This window comes from Vipera ursinii, assembly GCF_947247035.1.
Source record: "Vipera ursinii genome assembly, chromosome: 1".
In the NCBI taxonomy this organism is placed as follows: domain Eukaryota; kingdom Metazoa; phylum Chordata; class Lepidosauria; order Squamata; family Viperidae; genus Vipera; species Vipera ursinii.
In genome coordinates, this window is record NC_139512.1 from 283,562,906 (window position 1) to 283,583,339 (window position 20,434).

At 38.0% G+C, this 20,434-nt stretch overlaps 1 protein-coding gene and 1 long non-coding RNA gene across 2 annotated transcripts in view; one reads left to right on the forward strand and one right to left on the reverse strand.

Moving 5' to 3' along the window:
• Positions 1-2,744: 2,744 nt before the first annotated feature.
• LOC310639600 lies at positions 2,745-12,466 on the forward strand. Its single transcript, XR_014492352.1, has 3 exons — positions 2,745-2,773; positions 11,220-11,390; positions 12,269-12,466. It is a non-coding gene; the product is annotated as an uncharacterized lncRNA (long non-coding RNA).
• The window catches only part of CAPN9 (calpain 9), a gene marked incomplete at its 5' end in the record, with an annotated part of 46,140 nt that continues 31,922 nt past the window's right edge, over positions 6,217-20,434 (reverse strand). Inside the window, 11 exons of the mRNA XM_083361257.1 lie at positions 6,217-6,312; positions 8,573-8,631; positions 9,742-9,858; positions 12,332-12,410; positions 13,497-13,565; positions 14,865-14,926; positions 16,150-16,207; positions 17,398-17,478; positions 17,702-17,738; positions 18,194-18,402; positions 20,214-20,371. Of these exons, the coding sequence (XP_083217383.1) occupies positions 6,286-6,312; positions 8,573-8,631; positions 9,742-9,858; positions 12,332-12,410; positions 13,497-13,565; positions 14,865-14,926; positions 16,150-16,207; positions 17,398-17,478; positions 17,702-17,738; positions 18,194-18,402; positions 20,214-20,371 (956 nt within the window). The 3' untranslated portion in view covers positions 6,217-6,285. The remainder of the gene's footprint in view (positions 6,313-8,572; positions 8,632-9,741; positions 9,859-12,331; positions 12,411-13,496; positions 13,566-14,864; positions 14,927-16,149; positions 16,208-17,397; positions 17,479-17,701; positions 17,739-18,193; positions 18,403-20,213; positions 20,372-20,434) is intronic.

Here is a 20,434-nt window from a genome sequence, read left to right on the forward strand (position 1 = left end):
AGAGTGAGCGCCTGTTACTTGTCCCAGCTTCTGCCAACCTAGCAGTTCGAAAGCACGTAAAAATGCAAGTAGAAAAATAGGGACCACTACGGTGGGAAGGTAACAGCGTTCCGTGCGCCTTTGGCATCTAGTCATGCCGGCCACATGACCACGGAGACGTCCTCAGACAAGCACTGGCTCTTCGGCTTTGAAACGGAGATGAGCACCGGCCCCTAGAGTCGGAAACGACTAGCACGCATGTGCAGGGGAACCTTTACCTTTTTACAAGTATTGTAGTGGTTCCTTTTCTGAAGGATGTCCTGAGAAAGCAAAGAATTGGCTACCCATACGGGATCCATGGATATGGCTTGGATTCCTGGATATGTGTCTTGAGGTATTCCCAGCAAAAAACCAGGCTGCACCCTACAAGCCTTGGGAAGAATAGAAAGCCAGTTTGGTACAGTGCCGGACTAGAAATGAGAAGACTTTGGGCCAGGGCTTGCTCAGCCCAAATCACCTCATAGGACTATTGTGGGGAAAATAGAATGTGTTGGCATTAGATATGTATGTTGCCTTGATAAAATATAAAGACATGATGTTTGGAAGGTGCCTGGTAAACTCAATGCTAAGGGGTTAAATAAAACGCTGGAGGGAGGAGGTGGAAGAACCCAGAAAATAGAACAAGGTCAAGTATTGAAAATGGGATTGGGAGGAGTAAACAAGATGGAGAGGCACCCAGTGATTAACATGCAAATCCAGGAACATAGATCAAGCTGCACTATTCAAGGGTATACAATGTAGAGAATATGGGAAAGAAAACAGGAAGGAAAGAATGATATAATAGCAGATATTAGTGAAACCTGGGGAAATAAAACTCACAAATGGAATGAAAAGTTTGAAGGAGAAAAAACATTTAAAAAGCAGGGAGGCCTAACATTGTACATACAAGAAGCAGCACATTTATTGGGATCTAATAATTTGAGCATGAATATCCAATAGCATTTGTTTAAAAAGGGAAATAGGCAGAAACTGGGCAGTTTCAAGGGACACATGGCTATGAGTAATCACAGGCACGTCATGATACCATTACCCAAATAATGCAAACTTACTTCATTTGTGCAATGATGTCATAACACATGGCATCACTGTGACTTCGAACAACAGCTATGCATGTTTTGGTACATATTATGCATGTTTCAGTCCATACATAGACTGTACATCAGTGGTTCCAAGCAGAGAACTGCATGTGCATGAAACATTTTGGACATCCTTAATAACCATTTGTGGTGCAGGTAGAATGGAGAGAAGAAAAGAAAAACAAGCAGAGGTGTTTTATTTGAATCTTTTCAATATTAGTATACATGCTGCTGAAGTGAGCATGCAAAGGTGATTTATTTAACTATATGTCATTTGTGTATTTTCCAAGAAAAAGCTACATAGCCTCATGGGCCCATAGATACTGGCCATGCACACAATCAATAGTTTGTAGATCTATGCTTTGCCCATCTCTTTCCACAGACCTAGATAATATATGTAATCTGCTATCCATCCATGGATCATATCCGCCCGTGATCATATCTGGGTGAGCCCTCATGACCTATCTCAGGGGTCTTCAAGCGTGTCCCTTTTATGACTTGTGGACTTCAACTCCCAGAATTCCTCAGCCAGCGTGCCTGGCTGAGGAATTCTGGGAGTTGAAGTCCACCAGTCATAAAAGGGCCATGTTTGAAGACCCCTGACCTATCTCTTCAGGGTTGGACTGATTCATGGAAGTTACAGAGACCAATGACTATTAGCCACAACAACTGTGATATTGTTTCTGAAGGCCATATGTTGGGAGACTGGTGGGCTTCTTTGTGCAGTTAGTTGGCCACTATGAGAACAGTCAGTTGAACTGGATGGGGCAAGAGTAGAAGGGCCTGATCTGGTAGGACACTGTTTATGTTGTGTCCTCCTTTCTACCTAGCAACAGCTAATTTTAAAAGGAAAATACATTACCAACCTTCAGATAGCAAGCATTTACATTCCCCTACAATCCATATTGACTTCTGATTATTTTAATTTATGTAGGTCCAGAGGGAGATTAAAGGTAAACCAGAATTGTGAGGAAAACAAGGTAGGGGAAGAGGTAGTCTCTGCAAAGATTAATGACTTAACTGTGAAGAAGCTTACAAGTAAAAACAAAATTGTTGCCAAGAAGACAAATTGGGAGTCAGAACAAATATTGAAGTTAGCACACAACTAAACTTTCTTAAAAGATGGATTCTGGAATTAAGGTTCTGACTAATGGCAACCATCTGTTCTTTTCAACAGATGGGGCCATCCTTTGAATTAATAAGAATACAGATCCACATATGTAGTCAGCAAACCTCACATCAAAATATGCAGAGTTCTCCTCTAGTGCCTATAAATAGACTGGGCTCCCTTTGTTCTGAGTTTCAATAGAAGCATCCATCTATGAATTTAGCACATTACCAATCATGAAAATAACATTGCTGGTAATGGTCAAACTAATTAAACTCAAGTGGAGAAAATCCAGACAGACTTTTGCTGACATTATGAGAAGACAAGGTTGATTTTATCTTGTCAAGTTAAATTTCTTGGCAACTTTTTAGCTCTCAACAGTGAAAACAGAATTTCCAGCTTAGAGAATAACCTTATTACATTTCTTTTGTGTCCACAATTAGAATGGAAATTTCCATGGCTCCCTGGGAAAGCAGAGACTGCCTAATATTGCAGAAAGTTCTGTATTTGATCACTGGTATGTCTGGGCAGCCAATCAGACTGGTGATAGGTAAGACAACCTCCACTGAGATTTTGAAGATCTAATGCCTATCATATTAAGCAACACTAACCTGAATTCACAATCTAAGCCGTTATAAAGCATTTGCCTTTTATTCCTTATTAAGTATTCTTGGCTTGTATTGATTCAAATCTGTCAATATTTTGCTAATACCTGATTATCTTGAGGACTTTTCTCAACTTCAAACTGAATTTTGCCTCTCTAATGCACAACAGTCTCAATATAGTCATGTCAGGCACATTTTGATGGCTCAATATGGACCAGATGCTTTGGCTATTTCAAAGAAATCTGAGATACTTCCATCTCTAATACAGCTGATATCCCACACTGTATATCAAAAACAAAAGAATGTTTGTCAAATTGTTATTAATAATAATACTTACAATTGATGGACTAAAGAACTGAAACATCCAGCAATGACAATTGCAGGTCTTAAAAGTTCTCAAATTAATTTCCTCAAATTTAAGATTTAAATTTATTCATCAAAAGATTCAATTTTGAGTTCACTGGACATCTCAAAAATGCATTCAAAAGAATGGTCATCAGATTTTCTTTGACGGTGATGTAAAAAAATATGGAGTCATTGAGTCATAGGACTTGGTAAGCCAAACATTCTAGATGGAGATTTACAGCCAAACTTAGATGAGACCACACAGACTCTGAAAGAGCAAGTGCTCTTTGTTAGGGACTCTGTGTTAAATGGAGAAATTCAGGATAAATTTTCCAGCCGGCTAAGGCAGCAAAGCAGCCATACCTCTATTTAGAGACAAGACAGCTAAATGTATTTTACTTTTTCATATATCGGTATGTCTAGGTCAGGGGTCAGCAACCGGAAACAGTGAAAGAGCCACTAGGAACCGGTTCCCTCCGAAAAGGAAAAACTGGGAGCCGCAAAAAATGTGTGCGCATGCGCATATATGCGTGCATGCACAGAACAGGGTTTGACTGAAGAGTGGAGCCAAGGCGAGATATGCACCTACCCTGCATATTTGAATTGATTGGTTGAACTTTTTTAGTCCCTCCTTTTTTTTTTTTTGGACTACACATAGCAGAGGACTGGGAGCCACAGGAGACGGCTGAAAGAGCCGTATGCGGCTCCGGAGCCACGGGTTGCAGACCTGTGGTCTAGGTTCTACTATATCCAGACTTTGTACTCATGTATGTGAGACAAAGAAAAAGAGAGATCTGCCATTACTAGTTTTCCCCATAGCAATAATAATCCTGTTGCCCAGAAAAATCAATGGAGTTTGTAATTCTAAATGTCTTATGTAACTTGGATCTCAGTCATCCAGGTCCTGGTTGTCCCACAGGTGCTTTTTCGAAAGGCAGATGGACTTTCTTGGTTATTTTCTTTGAAAACATTTCATTTTTCAGTTCTGACTGAATGCTGGGAGAGTCATTGAGGCCACAGATAACCCCCCAAGTGATTCTCAGAGAGAGTGCAAACAACCAGATGACCGCAAGGAATATACTGTAAAAGCTTCTATTCCCCACCATTTCATCAGTACTAAAGAAACTTCTTGGAAACCTCTTCCTCTTCAAAGAAAAAAAACAAAGAAAGTCCAGTTGCTTTTCGAAAAAGCACCTGTGGGATAATTCTGGACCTCATAAACTGGACTCCTTTGTATTTGTTCCAGTTTTATACAAAGTAGGAGAGAAGTAAAAGCCAATTTCTTTAGTGGGCAATGTGGTGGAGTGCCAAAAATATAAACACACTAATCTTTTAGGATGTGAATCAGATTAGTTTGCAAATCTAATACTTTTAGGTACCAGACAATGAATTGTCAAGTTTAAATGGAATTTGAAAGGACAATCAGATATCTGTGTTTCAGGGTTAATCAAGAGTAAAGCAATCAAGGTCAATCAAGAGTAAAGAAGAAATGAGGAACTTCATTCTCATCTCCTGGAGCATTATTAGAGCAACGTAGATAATATTAGTAAGTCATAGGCACCAACTTCTCTGCATTGTAAGCTCTCAATAATTTTGTAAATGGATATTTTTTTTTTGCCACTCTGCAAGCAAGTCATACACAAAATCTTCTTCCACGTTGTATTTGCTATTTTTGTCCCTGGAAAAGGAGTGGATTGGGCTATATGTAGTAGATTACGGTAGTCCTCGACTTACGACCACAATCGACTCCAAAATTTATTTTGCTAACTGAGACGGTTGTTAAATGAGTCTTGCCCATTTTACGACCTTTCTTCCCACAGTTCACTGCCGTTGCTACGTTAGTAACAAGGTTGTTAAGTGAATCTGGTTCCCCCATTGCCTTTGCTTGTCAGAAGGTCGCAGAAGCTGATCACGTGACCTCAAGGCATTGCAACCGTCACAAATACGAGTCAGCTGCCAAGTGTCTGAATTTTGATCATATGATCATGGGGATGCTACAACGGTTGTAAGTGTGAAAAACACTCATAAGCCACTTTGTTCAGTGCGACTGTAATTTCAAATGGTCACTAAATGAACTGTTATAAGTCGAGGACTACCTGTATTACACGTAGTAATAATCCCCTTTTATTGCTAAGCTGTGATGATTGCAGCAGAACTCTAGAAAGGAGAAAGGCTTGAAACCTGAGCATTGAGACAAGACGTTCCTCTCTCCACAACTTTAAGGTACAATTGAACTTGCATTCTTCATTTGGATGGAATCCAAGGAAACCTGAGTGATTGCACTGAACGTTTAATGCTCTTGCTACATAGATGTGGAGTCAAACAAGGTTCGTGTATGGTCTCCATAAAGAAACACAAAACATCTAGCAGTGCCAGATGGAGATTCTTTCTCTGTTTAGAAAAAGCAATAGCCAAGCCACTAGGGCTGAAATGATGAGTGAAAGCAGATGAGCTAAAAAGAGCTCCAGATGTACAAAATGTCATATTTAATACTTCTGGAATTAAGGACCTCTCTCAGAACTCAGCAGTCATCTACAGAAGTTAAATGAAGCAAGATGAAAAGCCAGTGAAAAGATGTGCTTCTTTGTAATATACATAAACTCTGGAATTCTCTGGCAATGCCATCATATGAGAAATTGGCCCAGTTTAGATGATTTTAAAGACTAGCTAGAGACAAATAAATAGAAACAAAATGTTTATTGGGAGCCAACTTAATTATGTTAAATCAAAAGACAGTAATTGCTGAGGGCTATTCCCTTATGTCATCTAAACAGTAATTCATTACAGCATGTATTCACATGTGTTGTGCAATATATTCATATACAAATAGAAGTAAATGCAACTGCCTCAGCTTACTGCCCTCCAGATGTTTAGGACTTCAGATCCCATTATCCTTCCATTATCAAGTACTGGCTGGAATAATAGGACTTTAAATCTAGAAAATACTTATTTGTATTTGAGTTCTAAAAGCACATATTCGTGATAGGTGAGTATAAGAAAAAGTTGACAATAGAAACATTCCCTGTAATTTTCAGCAATTTGGGGGAAAGTGTGAACTCGGCTCAGCTCTGAAGCATGTTGGAAGATTGGCTGAAATTCATGTTCAAGGCCTTCAGATGTTCATAGACAAACAGATAAACTAATGAGAAGAGAGAAAGAGAGAAACCAAATGTTACAATTGATACCTTCCAGTTTATCAGGAATTGGAAAACTTCTGCCAATTCATATTTTGAATGAATGACATCTGTGAATGTCTGTTCATGAGAAGCACTGTTGTTATGCAAAGCATTCTCTAGTTGAGGGGTAGGCAACCTTGGCTCTTTTATGACTCATGGACTTCAACGCCCAGAATTCCTGAGCCACAGCTGGCTCAGGAATTCTGGGAGTTGAAGTCCACGAGTCATAAAAGAGCCAAGGTTGGCTACCCCTGCTCTAGTTGAATAGGAAAATAAGTTAGTGCTCTGTCTCAAAATTATATTTATAGGGCACTTTTTTTTCCAGAGAAGCACAAAACTGCATGTATTCCTCCCTAATTTTGTCTTCACATCAAGTTTGTAAGGTAAACTAACAGGTAGTATCAGACCTAAAGTTAGCCTGAAAAACATCATGATCAAGTCGATATTTGAAAATGAGACTTCCAATCCTAGTACAATCCCAAGGCTATTAATACAGCTATTAATAGATTAAATCATTTATTACAAAAATTAAAAAAAAATAATTATGGGAAAATGTTTTTCATTTTGTCATTTATATGTTACTTATATGTAAGGGTGTAGGTCTATACCTATGTTGTATATAGTATGTTTAAATGTGTGTTATGTAGGTGTACACTTTGAAAGCAAGCAACTAAATTTCATTTTTAATGTGCCATTCTGCCCACAGTAAAAAATGACAATAAATGTTATCTATCTATCTATCTATCTATCTATCTTTTTAGTCTGAGAAATGTGAACTCTTTATACATTTTATCACAAACAATCAAGTTTAAAAACTAGATGCAGTGAAATATATCTAATAGACTTTAGTGTCACATTCCTAGTGAAGGAGAAATGACAAGGTGGTGTTCCAGTACCCTACTTGCTTCTATCCCTTCCCATCTAGCTGTGTATATGTGAAGTGTTATAAGATAACTCACACAGCATTGCAGAGGTTCCCAAAGCAAAGTATTAGAATCTAGTTTAAATGCACGCACAAAAAGCAAATATGAGGGGTGACATGATAGCAGTGTTCCAATATCTCAGGGGCTGCCACAAAGAAGAGGGAGCCAGGCTGTTCTCCAGAGCACCTGAGAGCAGGACAAGAAGCAACGGATGGAAACTAGTCAAGGAGAGAAGCAATGTAGAACTAAGGAGAAACTTCCTGACAGTTAGAACAATTAACCGGTGGAACAACCTGCCTCCAGAAGTGGTGAATGCTCCAACACTGGAAGTTTTTAAGAAGAGACTGGACAGCCATTTGTCTGAAATGGTATAGGGTTTCCTGCCTTAGCAGGGGGTTGGACTAGATGACCTCCAAGGTCCCTTCCAACTTTATTATTATTATTATTATTATTATTATTATTATTATTATTATTATTATTATTATTATTATTATTTATGAAAGAGAGGCAAGTGAAGTGGATCAGCCACGGAGGAAACACTGCCAACAGGAGAAACACATGGGGAGTGACCTCCTGAAAGATTGCTAAACATGAGTAGCACCTTCTGCAATGCTGTTTTGGATTCCAGAAGACTGTTGGATGTTGATTTCGTGTGTGTCAAGCATACACCCAGAAGGCTGCTGGACACAGGTTAAAATGCATATCCAGTTTTCAGAAGACTGCATAAAACAAGTGGGAATAAAAGCCTTTGGGGCATGTCAGTGGAAGTTGGGGGAGTGAAGCAGGCAATTTAACTCCTGATTTAATCCCATATATTAAAGAAACAAGCAACTAGGCAATAGAGCACTTGCCCCTTCCTCCTCAATGTCTCCCATGTACTGAGAGTGACTGGTGGGCCTGCAATTGAGGCAGAGTGAGAAGGGAAAAATAAGTTGGACATTCCACTTATCACTGTGCTCAAACTGTCCACAATATAGTTATGTAGACAATACCACTTCATGGCTGCATTGTGGAGGCAGATTATAGCTCAGCTTCAGAGGCCATCTTGCATTTCATGTGACCCTGCTTTTAAGAGACCTCAGGAACCGAACGAATGCACAATAACATATCAAGACATGAAGAACAATCTTAAGGAACCATCTGAAAGAGATTCAGGAAGTCATCTTTTCAGTTGGCTCCATTATGTCCCCGCTATAATATTCCAGTAAAAAGGGAATTGAGGAAAGTAGAAGAGACAAAAGAAAAACTGAAAAATCCTATTCTCAAACTATCTCTACAGACAATGTTTTCCTTTCATTACCTCATTTATTTGGAGGGTAATGAAATCTCTGTTTTCCACACATAATGCCTGGAATACTCCTGCAAGAAGAATTTTAGTGTTATTTTCAGCCACTGAAATATTCAAAACCTCTTTTTTAACAAAATGTCAAACTTAAAGCAAATGTTAATATTTATAGGTAAAATTCCAGAGGTCCCAGTGGGAAACTTTGATGATGTCTGAAAAACTAAAGATTATTTCAGACATTTCTTTATGCCAGGATAAATATTCTTTGTTGCTCAGTGACAAAAATGAAGGTGACATTTGGACATTTTTGAAACAACCTAACATGACTTTCAGTTACCTTGATTAGTGTCAGAATTTTCAAACATTTATCACTGGAACTCTTCTGAACTTATGAATGACAGGTCATCTCACCATTCATCAGGTTTCTATTACTAATTGCAAACATTCTATAAATGGTTCTATAGAACTTGCCTTTCATGAAATGATCTCATATGGATATAAAGTCACATGACATGCACAATGGTTTCTAACTTGTATTTAATATATGTAGACCATCAACGCTATAATCTTGTAGATATTTACTTAAATATATTCATTCTAAATTTACAGAATTGAGGTCCTTTATTTTTTTTATGTAACTTACATTTTTAATTAAGTCCCAAAGAATGCAGGAGGGCTTATTTCTGAGAAGACATGTACAAGATTATATCATTGTTAGGTTTAACTGATTCAACCTCTGATTGATTTTTTTATGAGAAACAGGAAAAAAAACGAAGTCATGATAAATGGTTTTAAAAGATAAGAATAAAAATAAGAGATTATAAGCGAAAACGTAAATGATGCTGTAACCAAAGTAAGAGGTCAACTTATATTTATACTTATAACTGCTGTAAAAGAAAATTGGGAGAAATTTCTTTATAATCCTGTTTTTTCTGCTCTTTGATTTCTCTACTTTTGTCTTTCCCTTTTTCCTTTTTCTTTCAGTGTAAAGTTCTTGTTAGTTTTTATTTCACTAAAATTTTATTTAAATAAAAATGTTTTTTTAAAAAAAGGATTTGATTCATTCCAAAACCAAATTATGAGTGAAGTTACAATAGTTAGAATGATTGTTCATGGTGCATCTACTACTACTACTAAAAATGCCGTCAGAAAAGAAACAAATGGTACTAGCCAGAGATACTCACTGCTTGCATTTTCTAAGCGAATTAGGCAGTTTAAGAAGTCATCAAATTCGATCTGTTGCTGATCATCTGAATATCTTAGCACAATCAGCTGCAGCAGATGGTTATTGAGCTGAAATCCTTAAAGAAAGGTAAATACGAGGTTTTATTTTTTTTTAAAAAAAACTGTTTCAAGTTGGCTAGTCTTCAACCCACTAATCTGAAAACATTCTTTTTAAATGTTATTGTCATAATCCATACAAAGTTTGGCAATCTGAGAAAAATAATTATATTTAAAACATACTTTTGGTCTTATAAGTGAGTGATACAGACCAGCAAGTCAGCCATCTTTTTATCTCACTTAATGCCTGGAGCCATGTTTCTCACCCTTGGAAGTTTTCAGTTGTGTGGACTCCAACTTCCAGTTTTCCCTGGCCACCAAGGTTGAGAAATACTGGCACAGAGAATTATAGGTAAAGGTAAAGGTTCCCCTGCACATGTGTGCTAGTCGTTTCCGACTCTAGGGGCCGGTGCTCATCTCCGTTTCAAAGCCGAAGAGCCAGCGCTTGTCTGAGGACGTCTCCGTGGTCATGTGGCTGGCATGACTAGACGCCAAAGGCGCACAGAACGCTGTTACCTTCCCACCGTAGTGGTCCCTATTTTTCTACTTGCATTTTTACGTGCTTTCGAACTGCTAGGTTGGCAGAAGCTGGGACGAGTAACAGGCGCTCACTCTGTTACGCGGCACTAGGGATTTGACCCACCAAACTGCCGACCTCTTCTGATCGACAAGCTCAGCGTCCTAACCCACTGAGCCACCGCGTCCCCGGGGAGAATTATACATACACACAAATATATTATTTTGAGAAGAGAGAGACAAACGGAGGGGATCCTCTATACTTTCACCATTCTCTCCTATTGTGCATCCTGGTTGATGACCTTTTCATTGCTGGATCAGAAATATGTTAAAAATAATTGACCTTATTCTGGACTTCTTAAGGCCCAAGTCTGAAAGGGATAGCTGAACTGAAGGTACTCCCTTCTCTTCTAATCTCCACCACCGAGATAGGATGCAAGGGTAACTTCTGCAATTGGGGCTGTGGCTGTGTTCAGTATGTGGTCTTTTTATTTTTCTTTGCCTCATTCACAAGGATAGTTGTATTTGTGAAATACATAGTAAAGGGATGTGGAAAAGTCCCCATATTGTCCCTCCAATCTTAATTAGGCCACAGATTGATTTTTCTTTCTCAAGATGTCAAAAATGAAACCAAAACAAATGGTGGGTTTTATAGCCATGATAGCCTTCAAGATGGCTGCACCCCACTGGAGTTGATATAGCTTCCATTGGCTGGCTGTAATAAGCCCCAAGAGATGTTCACCAAGCTATAGGAATGATTATTAAAATGGCAAATGTGGAATGCTTTCCTGCGTCAGCATATGTATGTGTGTAATAAATATAATAGTAATTAACTTCGTCTTCCACCTTCGTATCTCTTCTACAGAACAATGCACAGGATGACTGCAGCCTGGTGGGGAAATTACCCTACTCATTCCATTGAAATCCATTTGTCAGTTGGACAACTTCATTGGATAACTCCATCTGTGACTTCATTGGGCTGTGCCAATGAAGCTGAAGGAGAGGAGATTCAGGACAGAAAAGAAGAAGGGAAGAAGTAAAGAGTAAAAATGTTTGCTCATGCCATAACTGTTATGGGAATTATAGTCCAGTTAAATTGCCTTTAGGGGCCTCAGCAAGTGGCTAAAGTTAATATCTTTCTTCTAAAACCACTATCCCATCTTAATATCAGTGAACATAAGTTTCTATGTTTGAAAACGCAGAAACTTTATTAAATGATTTCAGACTTAATTAATGTAAGGCGGCCAACTGTGCTAGCCTTTTAGTCTGATACTTAGATACCGTATTTGGTTCACTTACACATCATAGAATTTATTCATTGGCATACTCCTGTTGTAGTTTCTCCTTCATTCCGAATTAACTTGAAGGAGAAGGAAGGCGTACTACTGTATGTGGCGTATATTTGCCACCTTGTGGAACTTATAAAGTAATAAAGGTGGGATAAAAATCAAACAAATAATAAATATTCTCCCAGTTTGAGCATCAGAGTGGGTCTTATGCTGTATACGGCGCGCACAAACTGTAGTTTAGAACCAACTTTACTACACAGTTGCCACAAACCCTTCATTTTCATAAAGCAATCTGAAAAGGTGCAGTGACCTTACATTTCTGCTATAATGCTATATCTGGAGATTTGATTTTAATATACAGTAAGTGTACTGTATATGATAAATAAAGTATAGGTGACTTTGTAAAGCTCTGCCTACTTCTCCTGCAGTTATAGCAACATGCATTGGTATAAAATAGCAGATTTGGACTCTATTTTTTACTATATGTCTCAAACAGTGATTATCCTTGAAAAACAAATATTGGCATAGCTGTGTCTTAGTAAAGAAGGGAGGCTTGATACAAAATCTGCCTTAGGGAGAGCAATCTTGGGACACTGGGCCTCACAACCCTCTTTTCCTTATACAGGATATTGTCCTAAATTGTCCAAAATGGCGACCTATTGCAAAAGCCAGTGAGAAAAATTGGTACCTGCTGCTTTTAAAGCAAGACGAAGTTCGTGGGAAGACATTGTGCCACACTGATCAGAATCAAAGTGAAGGTAGAGGCTCTGAATCAAAGACAGAACAATTGAAAGCAAATAATAAAGGGCCAGGATAAATTAAATGAATCATTGAGCTAAACAGATTTTCTTTTGAAGTTGTGAACAAAAACAAGACTTCAGCTTTTTAATAAAACTTGTTAATCTGAAAAACGTACAACTAGATTCTTTCTGATTTTTGAATAAATAGACTAATGTACGTAGCTCTCTGCCTACAATTTCTTTTGAAGTAGTGTTTTTGCCACTTCTTGCAAGTTGGTCTGAACCGCTCTTTATAAGAATCTATGAATATGCAGACTGTTAGATAAAAATATCTAGTATTGGATTTCTATTCAGCATTACACTTTTTAGTAGACTATAACCTTGTTCTCATCCTGCTTATGCATTCAGGTAAGAATACTAATTTAGATTGGAATAATATGGTACAATAAGCCAACTGCATACAATATTTAACCCTTAACAATATTTAACCCTCAACCCCATTGCTTTGATTGAATCTGGAGTAAAAGATGGCAATTAGCAGACAGCACATATTCAGTCAACAGGGATGTAACAGGAACCCAATTATTGCAATTTCCTTAAAAACATGCCCGGAGTTAAAAGAGAAAAACAATGATTTATCATGGTAACCTATTGTTCCTTCAGATTTTAGGGTTAATCTTCCTGTGGATCTAATGGGCCATTTCAAATTACATGTGTTGATAATTGGAGGAGACAGGCATCAAAATCACCAGTATAAATTGAGACACTAAGAAAGTCCTCCCCCCCCTTCTGCTCATGAATCAGCAGGGTTTCTTTTTACAATGTGTCAACAACAAGAGATATTTCACTTGGCCTCATCCAGAGGAACATTTCTGGCATTTATTACTTCAAAAATAGAGTTTTTTATTTAGTCAAAAGTACTGTTAATGTTTCTGCAAGTGGTATGAATAACAGAAAAGAAACACTATTCTGTAGAATGATTGTTTTTTTCTTTTAGAACATTCTCACTAAATTATAGATGTAATGGTAGTTAATCATTTCTCCTCTAAAATACCTTCCCAAACACCTAGTGAAACAGTAGGTTTTGCATCAGTTGTCTGTGCATCAACTTACAATCCACTTTTTCAGACTGTCCCAGAAAATTTTGAATTCATTGAATTCCAGTTTTCCATTCCCACTGGACTGATGCAGTTCCCATTAAGGAAAACAGTAATGGCAGATTAAATCTCATATATAATCTCAGTCTCCTATTTCATGAATTGTTTTTATTTTATACAATTTAACCTGTTCAATTAATAGGCTGTTTCCATAGATAAGCCTTAAGCTGTTCTTTTGTATTAAAGACTCTACCTGTAGAATCATCTTTCCAGTCCAGGGGTCTTCAAACTTGGCCCTTTTATGACTCATGGACTTCAACTCCCAGAATTTCTGAACCAGCATAGCTGACTCAGGAATTCTGGTAGTTGAAGTCCACGAGTCATAAAAGAGCCAAGGTTGCCTACTCCTGTTCTAGTCTTTCTTTTCTTTTCTTCCAAAGCCAGTGTTCTACCACAGAGAAACATTGGATTAAAATTGAGGTGTGGCTCCCAACTCTGGATTCGAGAAATGCCCTACACAATGGAGTGCAATAGGCTATGACTAGACTAGATCAACTTGGGCAGAAGGAAATGCTGAGACTCTTGTGCCATAACTGGGGGCCTCAAGGAATATAAGAGTTTGGAAGCTTGTTGAACTTTGATCCAAAACATCTGCCTAGCATCTTCTCTTGTTCTACCACCCTCTTAAATCTGTTATTTGTCTCAAGGACCTTGGAATCTGTTGAAACACACTCTGCTTCCCCTTATGTTCTGCCTCTATTTTCTCTGGCTCACTACTTCTTTCCCCCTTTTTATACTATATACTGAATATGGTTGACCATGAAAGAAAACGGTGATGAATATGTATCTGTGTATGCTTTGTACTTTACTGTAAAATAGTACCTACTGACTTTAATAATCTGTACTTAGTGAGGAGGAGGAGGAGGCTAGGTCTGTGTTCAGAAAAGGTGCTTATATCTAGCCATGTCCTTTCACCAAATAGCACTGGTGGAATTGATTCCTTCCCCTCTGCATAATCTTCCAAATCTGTTCCAGAAAATCTGGAAACTTTGAAAGAAGATTTAGAAGGGAAATGGAAGATTGCCTTTGGGACAAGTGAAAGAATAAAGGGCGATCATGCAATTGAGTAAAATACCTTACAAGACTTTGGATGAAAACTGTTGGTTCCACCTTCCTTGACCATAATTTCACAAGTGATCTGTGGTTCCTGACTGGCTGTGATTCATGTCCATATTTTTAACAGTGAAAACTGAAAGTCCTAAGAAGCCATTTTGTCTTCCTTCAATATTTGACATATCTTTTACGTTTGAAATGGCAAAATCTCATTGTAGCATTTTCATTACACTCACTCAAAGAAGTCTTCATGCTTTATTTCAAAGGATACATCCATTAAGGAAATGATATTTCTACATGACAGGAGGCTTATTTTCTTGAATTTGATCTTGTCTGTTGGGGGAAAAAATCAGCAGCATAGCATATAAAAACAAATTCTTTGTCTCCAGCAATTTCATCTCAAAGTTCAACAGCACATCTGTGAATATTTTATTTTTCCTCCCCAGGGAAATGCCACAATGTAAAACTGAAAAATGATTGCTTCTGTCCTTCCAATGCAGTGGGATCACAACACAGAAAATGACCAAGTAGTCATTACAATATTAGCTTTATTTAAATATTTTTGGACATTAATCTCTGTATTACTCCCTGTTAGAATTACGTTCTACTAATTATTTGAACCAGGATGCATATTTCCAATTTGATTGGAACATTTGTTCTTGTTGTCCCAATCCTGCCATTATATTGCTTCGTTGATAATACTGATCACTAATAGCATTTACACATCTTTTTTGTATTAATGCTTAATGTGGTGTTGCTGGGGCGAAAATGAATAAATTATCATTAGACCATGTTGGATACTCTGGTTCTGTTGTCAGAGCATTTGGTCCAGAAACATAGCCCTCTTTTCATTATGGTCAAGTTGGTCATAAAAATTATGTATTAATGCTGATTTCCCTCTATATGTGTCATCATTAACTCACAGGGACTCTGCCAGATTCCTTAAGCTATTCTCTTTTTAAAAGAGTTGTTTTCAAAAAGGACAAAGAAAGATAAAATTCAAGCACACAAATTGGTAAGCCTTATATGGAGAGACATTGACAGTCCGTCAGTAACCAAGAGGTTTGGGCCCAGACTGACGAACTGTTCCATCTGCTAGACCAGAGGTTCCCAACCTTTTCTATACCCCGCACCCCTAGGATGCTTCTGATATATTCTCACACCCCTTACAAAAGTTCAAAATAGCAGAACCAATCATGCATATACACTATAATTTTGAAACTTCTATACCCAAGTTTTCTCACCCCCTAGAATATCGTCTCGCACCCCTGGTTGGGAACCCCTGGGCTAGACCATATGTCTATGGCAAGTATTTAGCAAGCAGAACTGCACATGACTTTTTCCTTGAATATCACATCAGTCTTTCTCCTGGCATGAAAGACTGAACTGACAGATTTCAGCCAGACTTATTTCTAAGAAAGAATGCATGGGGTTGGATTGTAAATCCAAGTATTTATTGAACCTGCCACATGCAGATTTGCCCAATTCATCACCATACGGGACATGAGACCATTTGCCAGTTAGGATAGAGGTGCTTTGGTTGTGTTGACACTTACTTTTTTCCAACACAGCATTCAGGATATATTCGAGTTCCTCTGCGCTGATCGCCAAGTCCTGCATTTGAATAAAGGAAATCAGCCTTCTTGGGTTTAAAATGCAATTTAAAAATTATTCTTTTGCTCACCATTTGAAAGATAAAATACCCCCTAAAGCAACAAAAACACCACCACCACGAGAGGACTACAGCAAATGAATTTCATTATCTTTGGTTAACTCTATGATGGAACAATTGTACTTAATTATTTTTGTCATATTTATGTAGCGTGTATCAGAGGTGGTAACCCTTTGAGAGCTGAATGCAATGAAATCTCATTTTAATGTACACCAATTAGTGTACATTCAAAGTGACAATAATGTTATTCTATTCTATTCTATTCTATTCTATTCTATTCTATTCTATTCTATTCTATTCTATTCTATTCTATTCTATTCTATTCTATTCTATTCTATTCTATTCTATTCTATTCTGCAAGAAAATGCATCTAAAGTTTCAATAATATACTGGAAACAAGCATCTCTTATGTTAATTGGATATCAGCATTCAGGTGTTTCGTTTTGTTTTTGTCTGAACCTACAATGTAGAAACATGCTCTTCCAGATGTTGAGGTATTCAGAATCTCACTGGGCTGCATCCATCCTGCACATGTCTGTATCTAATAAGCAAATGTTGTCACCGTTACTTTATTTTCCTATTGGGGTGGAATTGTCTGGGTCAGAAATAGCATTCTTCATTGGTACTTTGGCTCAAGTAGACCCGATTGAATCTGCTCAGGAATAGGACATTTAATGTGTCCAGCCTCCCTAGCAGCTATAAAACAAACCACTATGGAAGAACAGACCACAACAGATGGAGAGGAGACAGTGCTATGGTCATCTGGACACTAGAGGATAGCTGATCTCTGAGGTTTCCTCTTCCATGTGTCCAAGAGTGTCTACAAAAAAAGGTGGACTGCTGCCATGGCAGAGGAAACACTGCTTTTACGCTAGAAATCTTAAATCAGCTTTAATTTGCCTCCACATCAGGTTACTGTTGAGATGGAGGACAAGTTTCGAAGAGAGCCTTGTTGCTGGGGGTATATGTGTGCTCTGGTGAACAGGGCATGTGGATAAGCTAAGAGAGGTGTTTTGTTTTGTTTTTCATTAACCCAGGATTAAACCTAGATGTTTTACATGAAAAGCATACATTCTGCCAGTAAACCATCCAAAATTCTAATAAGATCTATCATTTTTATTAGTTGACTTGCCGGTCCTGAAATCTGCTTAAACAAATCTCGGAATTGCTTTTCTTCTTCTGTTTCTTCTTGGGGTTGTGTTGGCTCAGGAACCTGAAATTGCCCATAGATTATTAATGGAGAAACAAACAAACAAAAGTCCTCATTATTTGTATTACCACACTTCAGATTAGATCCATTTTTAGAAAAAGCATGTATTAATATGCTGTACGATAGATTCTGTCATTCTTTAATTTAACTGGTATTGTACAACTGAAAAGAATAATAATTTAATGATACGATTGAGTTGGTCGTTAATTAGATTTTGGTGACATACCTCTGGCAAATCAATGTTGACATTTCCATCCATCTCCCTATAAAACATGAATCCAGTTTTTAAAAATCTTGTCTTTCCACTGGAATTTTATAAGAGAAATCAGATCACCAGGATTAATTCCAATAGAAAAATACCGGTAGTTGTAACCTTCTATTCTGACATTCAACATTAGGAAGCTATTATGGCCTACATTAAAAGAAATGCTAGCAGCAGATGCCAGGATAATTTCCTGGTAATGACAAGATTGTTCTCCAATGATTTCATAAATCTATATTTTTTTTACATCAGAGAATGCAACTGTGTGCTCATCTTTCTGCATTCTGGAGCAGTGGAACAAGGTCTTAAAAGCAGGTAAAACTTAGTGGACACTGGTATAAGTCACCTTCACTTAGGAGTTGGAGTGGACAAATTATTTTTGGAGCCTTCTCAGTGGTGACCAGTCGCTAAATGGACTTTTGTACTCTGGTTGAGTGACAGCCTTGATATACTTACTTTGTAACTACTCTCTTTTCAGAAAAAACTCTTAGACAGAAATCAGCCTCCTGTTGTGGCTCATATGTAGTTGGAACAATGATGTAGTCCCCAGGTGGTAGTGCAAATCTGTCAGAAACCTCCCTTAAGTTGATATAGGTTTTGCTCCTGGCTTTGGAAGCATGGTAGCGAAAAAAATCCTTTGTCAAGTGTTCATCTTTATTGGGACTCTGAAATTAAATGTTCAGATTATTTAGCAATAGCACTTAGATTTATACATCACTCCATAGTGCCTTAGTTTACAGCATTCTCTGAGCAGTTTACAACGTCAGTATATTGCTCCCAACAATCTGGGACCTCATTTTACTGATCTGGCAAGGATGGAAGATTGAGTCAACTTCAAGCCTCATCAGGATCGAATTCCAGGCTGTAGGCAGAGTTAGCATTCTAACCACTGCGCCACCAGGGCTCAATATGTATTATAACCACTGCATAATCAGGGTTCCTATTTCTTCGTTTGACTAATATGTCTTTTCTTTTCTTCTTTTCTTTTTTCTTTTGTTGGTTGAAGAATATTTTCATGCATTTTGGAGTTCAGCTTCTAAATTCTTATACTATTTATCATCCCACCATTTAGTCATCACTTTATAGATCATTCTATACTTTGACTACATGTGCTGCATTATAGCACTAAATATAGGAGCTGCCGTACATGAAAATCCAATATCGGTTGCCTAATTATTTTGGGGAATTTTTTGTTTCTGTATATTTATTACTTTTATATTTTAAGTAATAAAACAATCAAAAGGAGCTTTAGACAGCATCTCATTGAAGCTTAAGCCAAAGATGCTTATATTTTACTCTCAGCTCATGAATTAATTTGACCTTAAAAGGCCATTGCAACCTCAGATGGTAGAACCAAGCACTTTTATTTTACAACTATTTTTTATGATCACAACTAGGTGAAATAAAGTGTTAGCCAGAGGGGACCCCCATCTTATTTAAGAACTCACTTCAATAAGTGTCTATGGAGATTCTCAATCATCCACTTCATGGTTGTCCCAAAGATGCTTTTCCAAAAGTCAACTGGATTTTCTTGTTTTTTTCCTTGAAATTTTGCTTCTCATCCAAGAAGCTGCTTTAGATCAGAAAGTCCAGTTGTCTTTTGGAAAAATACCTTTGGGATCACTTCAATAAGGTTGAGACAAAGTCAGTATTTGTAAGTATGAAATGCAACCTAACCCTACATGGCTTAGGCCCGGGATATCTGCAGGACCGTCTGCTGCCGGGGACGACTTCCCATCGCCCAGTGTGCTCACACAGAGAGGGCCTCCTCAGGGTGCCATCGGCCAGACAATGTCGGCTGGCGACCCCCAGGGGGGGGCCTTCTCTGTGGGAGCGCCAGCCCTTTGGAATCAACTCCCCCTTGAGCTTCGGATGGCCCCAGACCTCCGGTCCTTTCGCCGCGACCTCAAAATGTTCCTTTTCCATCAGGCTGACCTGGATTGATGATGGGTTTTTAAAAGTTTTAATTTTTAACTGTGTAATTAATATTTGGGGCTGTTATTTAATTTTTTCTTAACTTTTGTAGTTTTTTTTATTGCTGTTAGCCGCCCTGAGTCCTCTGGGAGATAGGGCGGCATATAAGTCCCATAATAAATAAATAAATAAATAAATAAATAAATAAATAAATAAATAAATAAATAAATAAATAAATAAATAAATAAACCCCCCCCCCAAAAAAACCCCTAAGCCACAAATAAAGTGGCTTGGAACCAAGAGCCGCTTAATTGTGGCTTAGTTCTTCGCATTTCATACTTGCAAATATGACTTTGTCTCAACCTTATTGAAGTGGTCCCAAAGGTAATAGGGAAGGAAATACTTTGGGGCCATTATCACCTGCCCTGGAGGGCTCAAATAGTTCCTAAACATTGTAGATCAGCTTTATCCAGCCAGCATAGTTCAGAAAAGTTCTAGGACTTGCAATTTCTGCACATGTGGAAGGGCCCAACTTGGAGAAGGGAGTTCTCCACAGAAATACCTCATAGATAACATATCCTATTGTTAGCAGTGCAGCTCCGACTTTCTTGAGTTTACGGCGATTTTTCTGCATCAGGGCAGCTACAAATGTGCACTCATCTTGATCCTCATCTTTTTCTGTCAATTGGAGCATGAACTGGGGATTGGTCCAAAACGTTTCTGAAATCATCCAGCAAAAGGGAGATTGTGGGTGGTTTATTTTGCAACAGCAAGATACTGGCC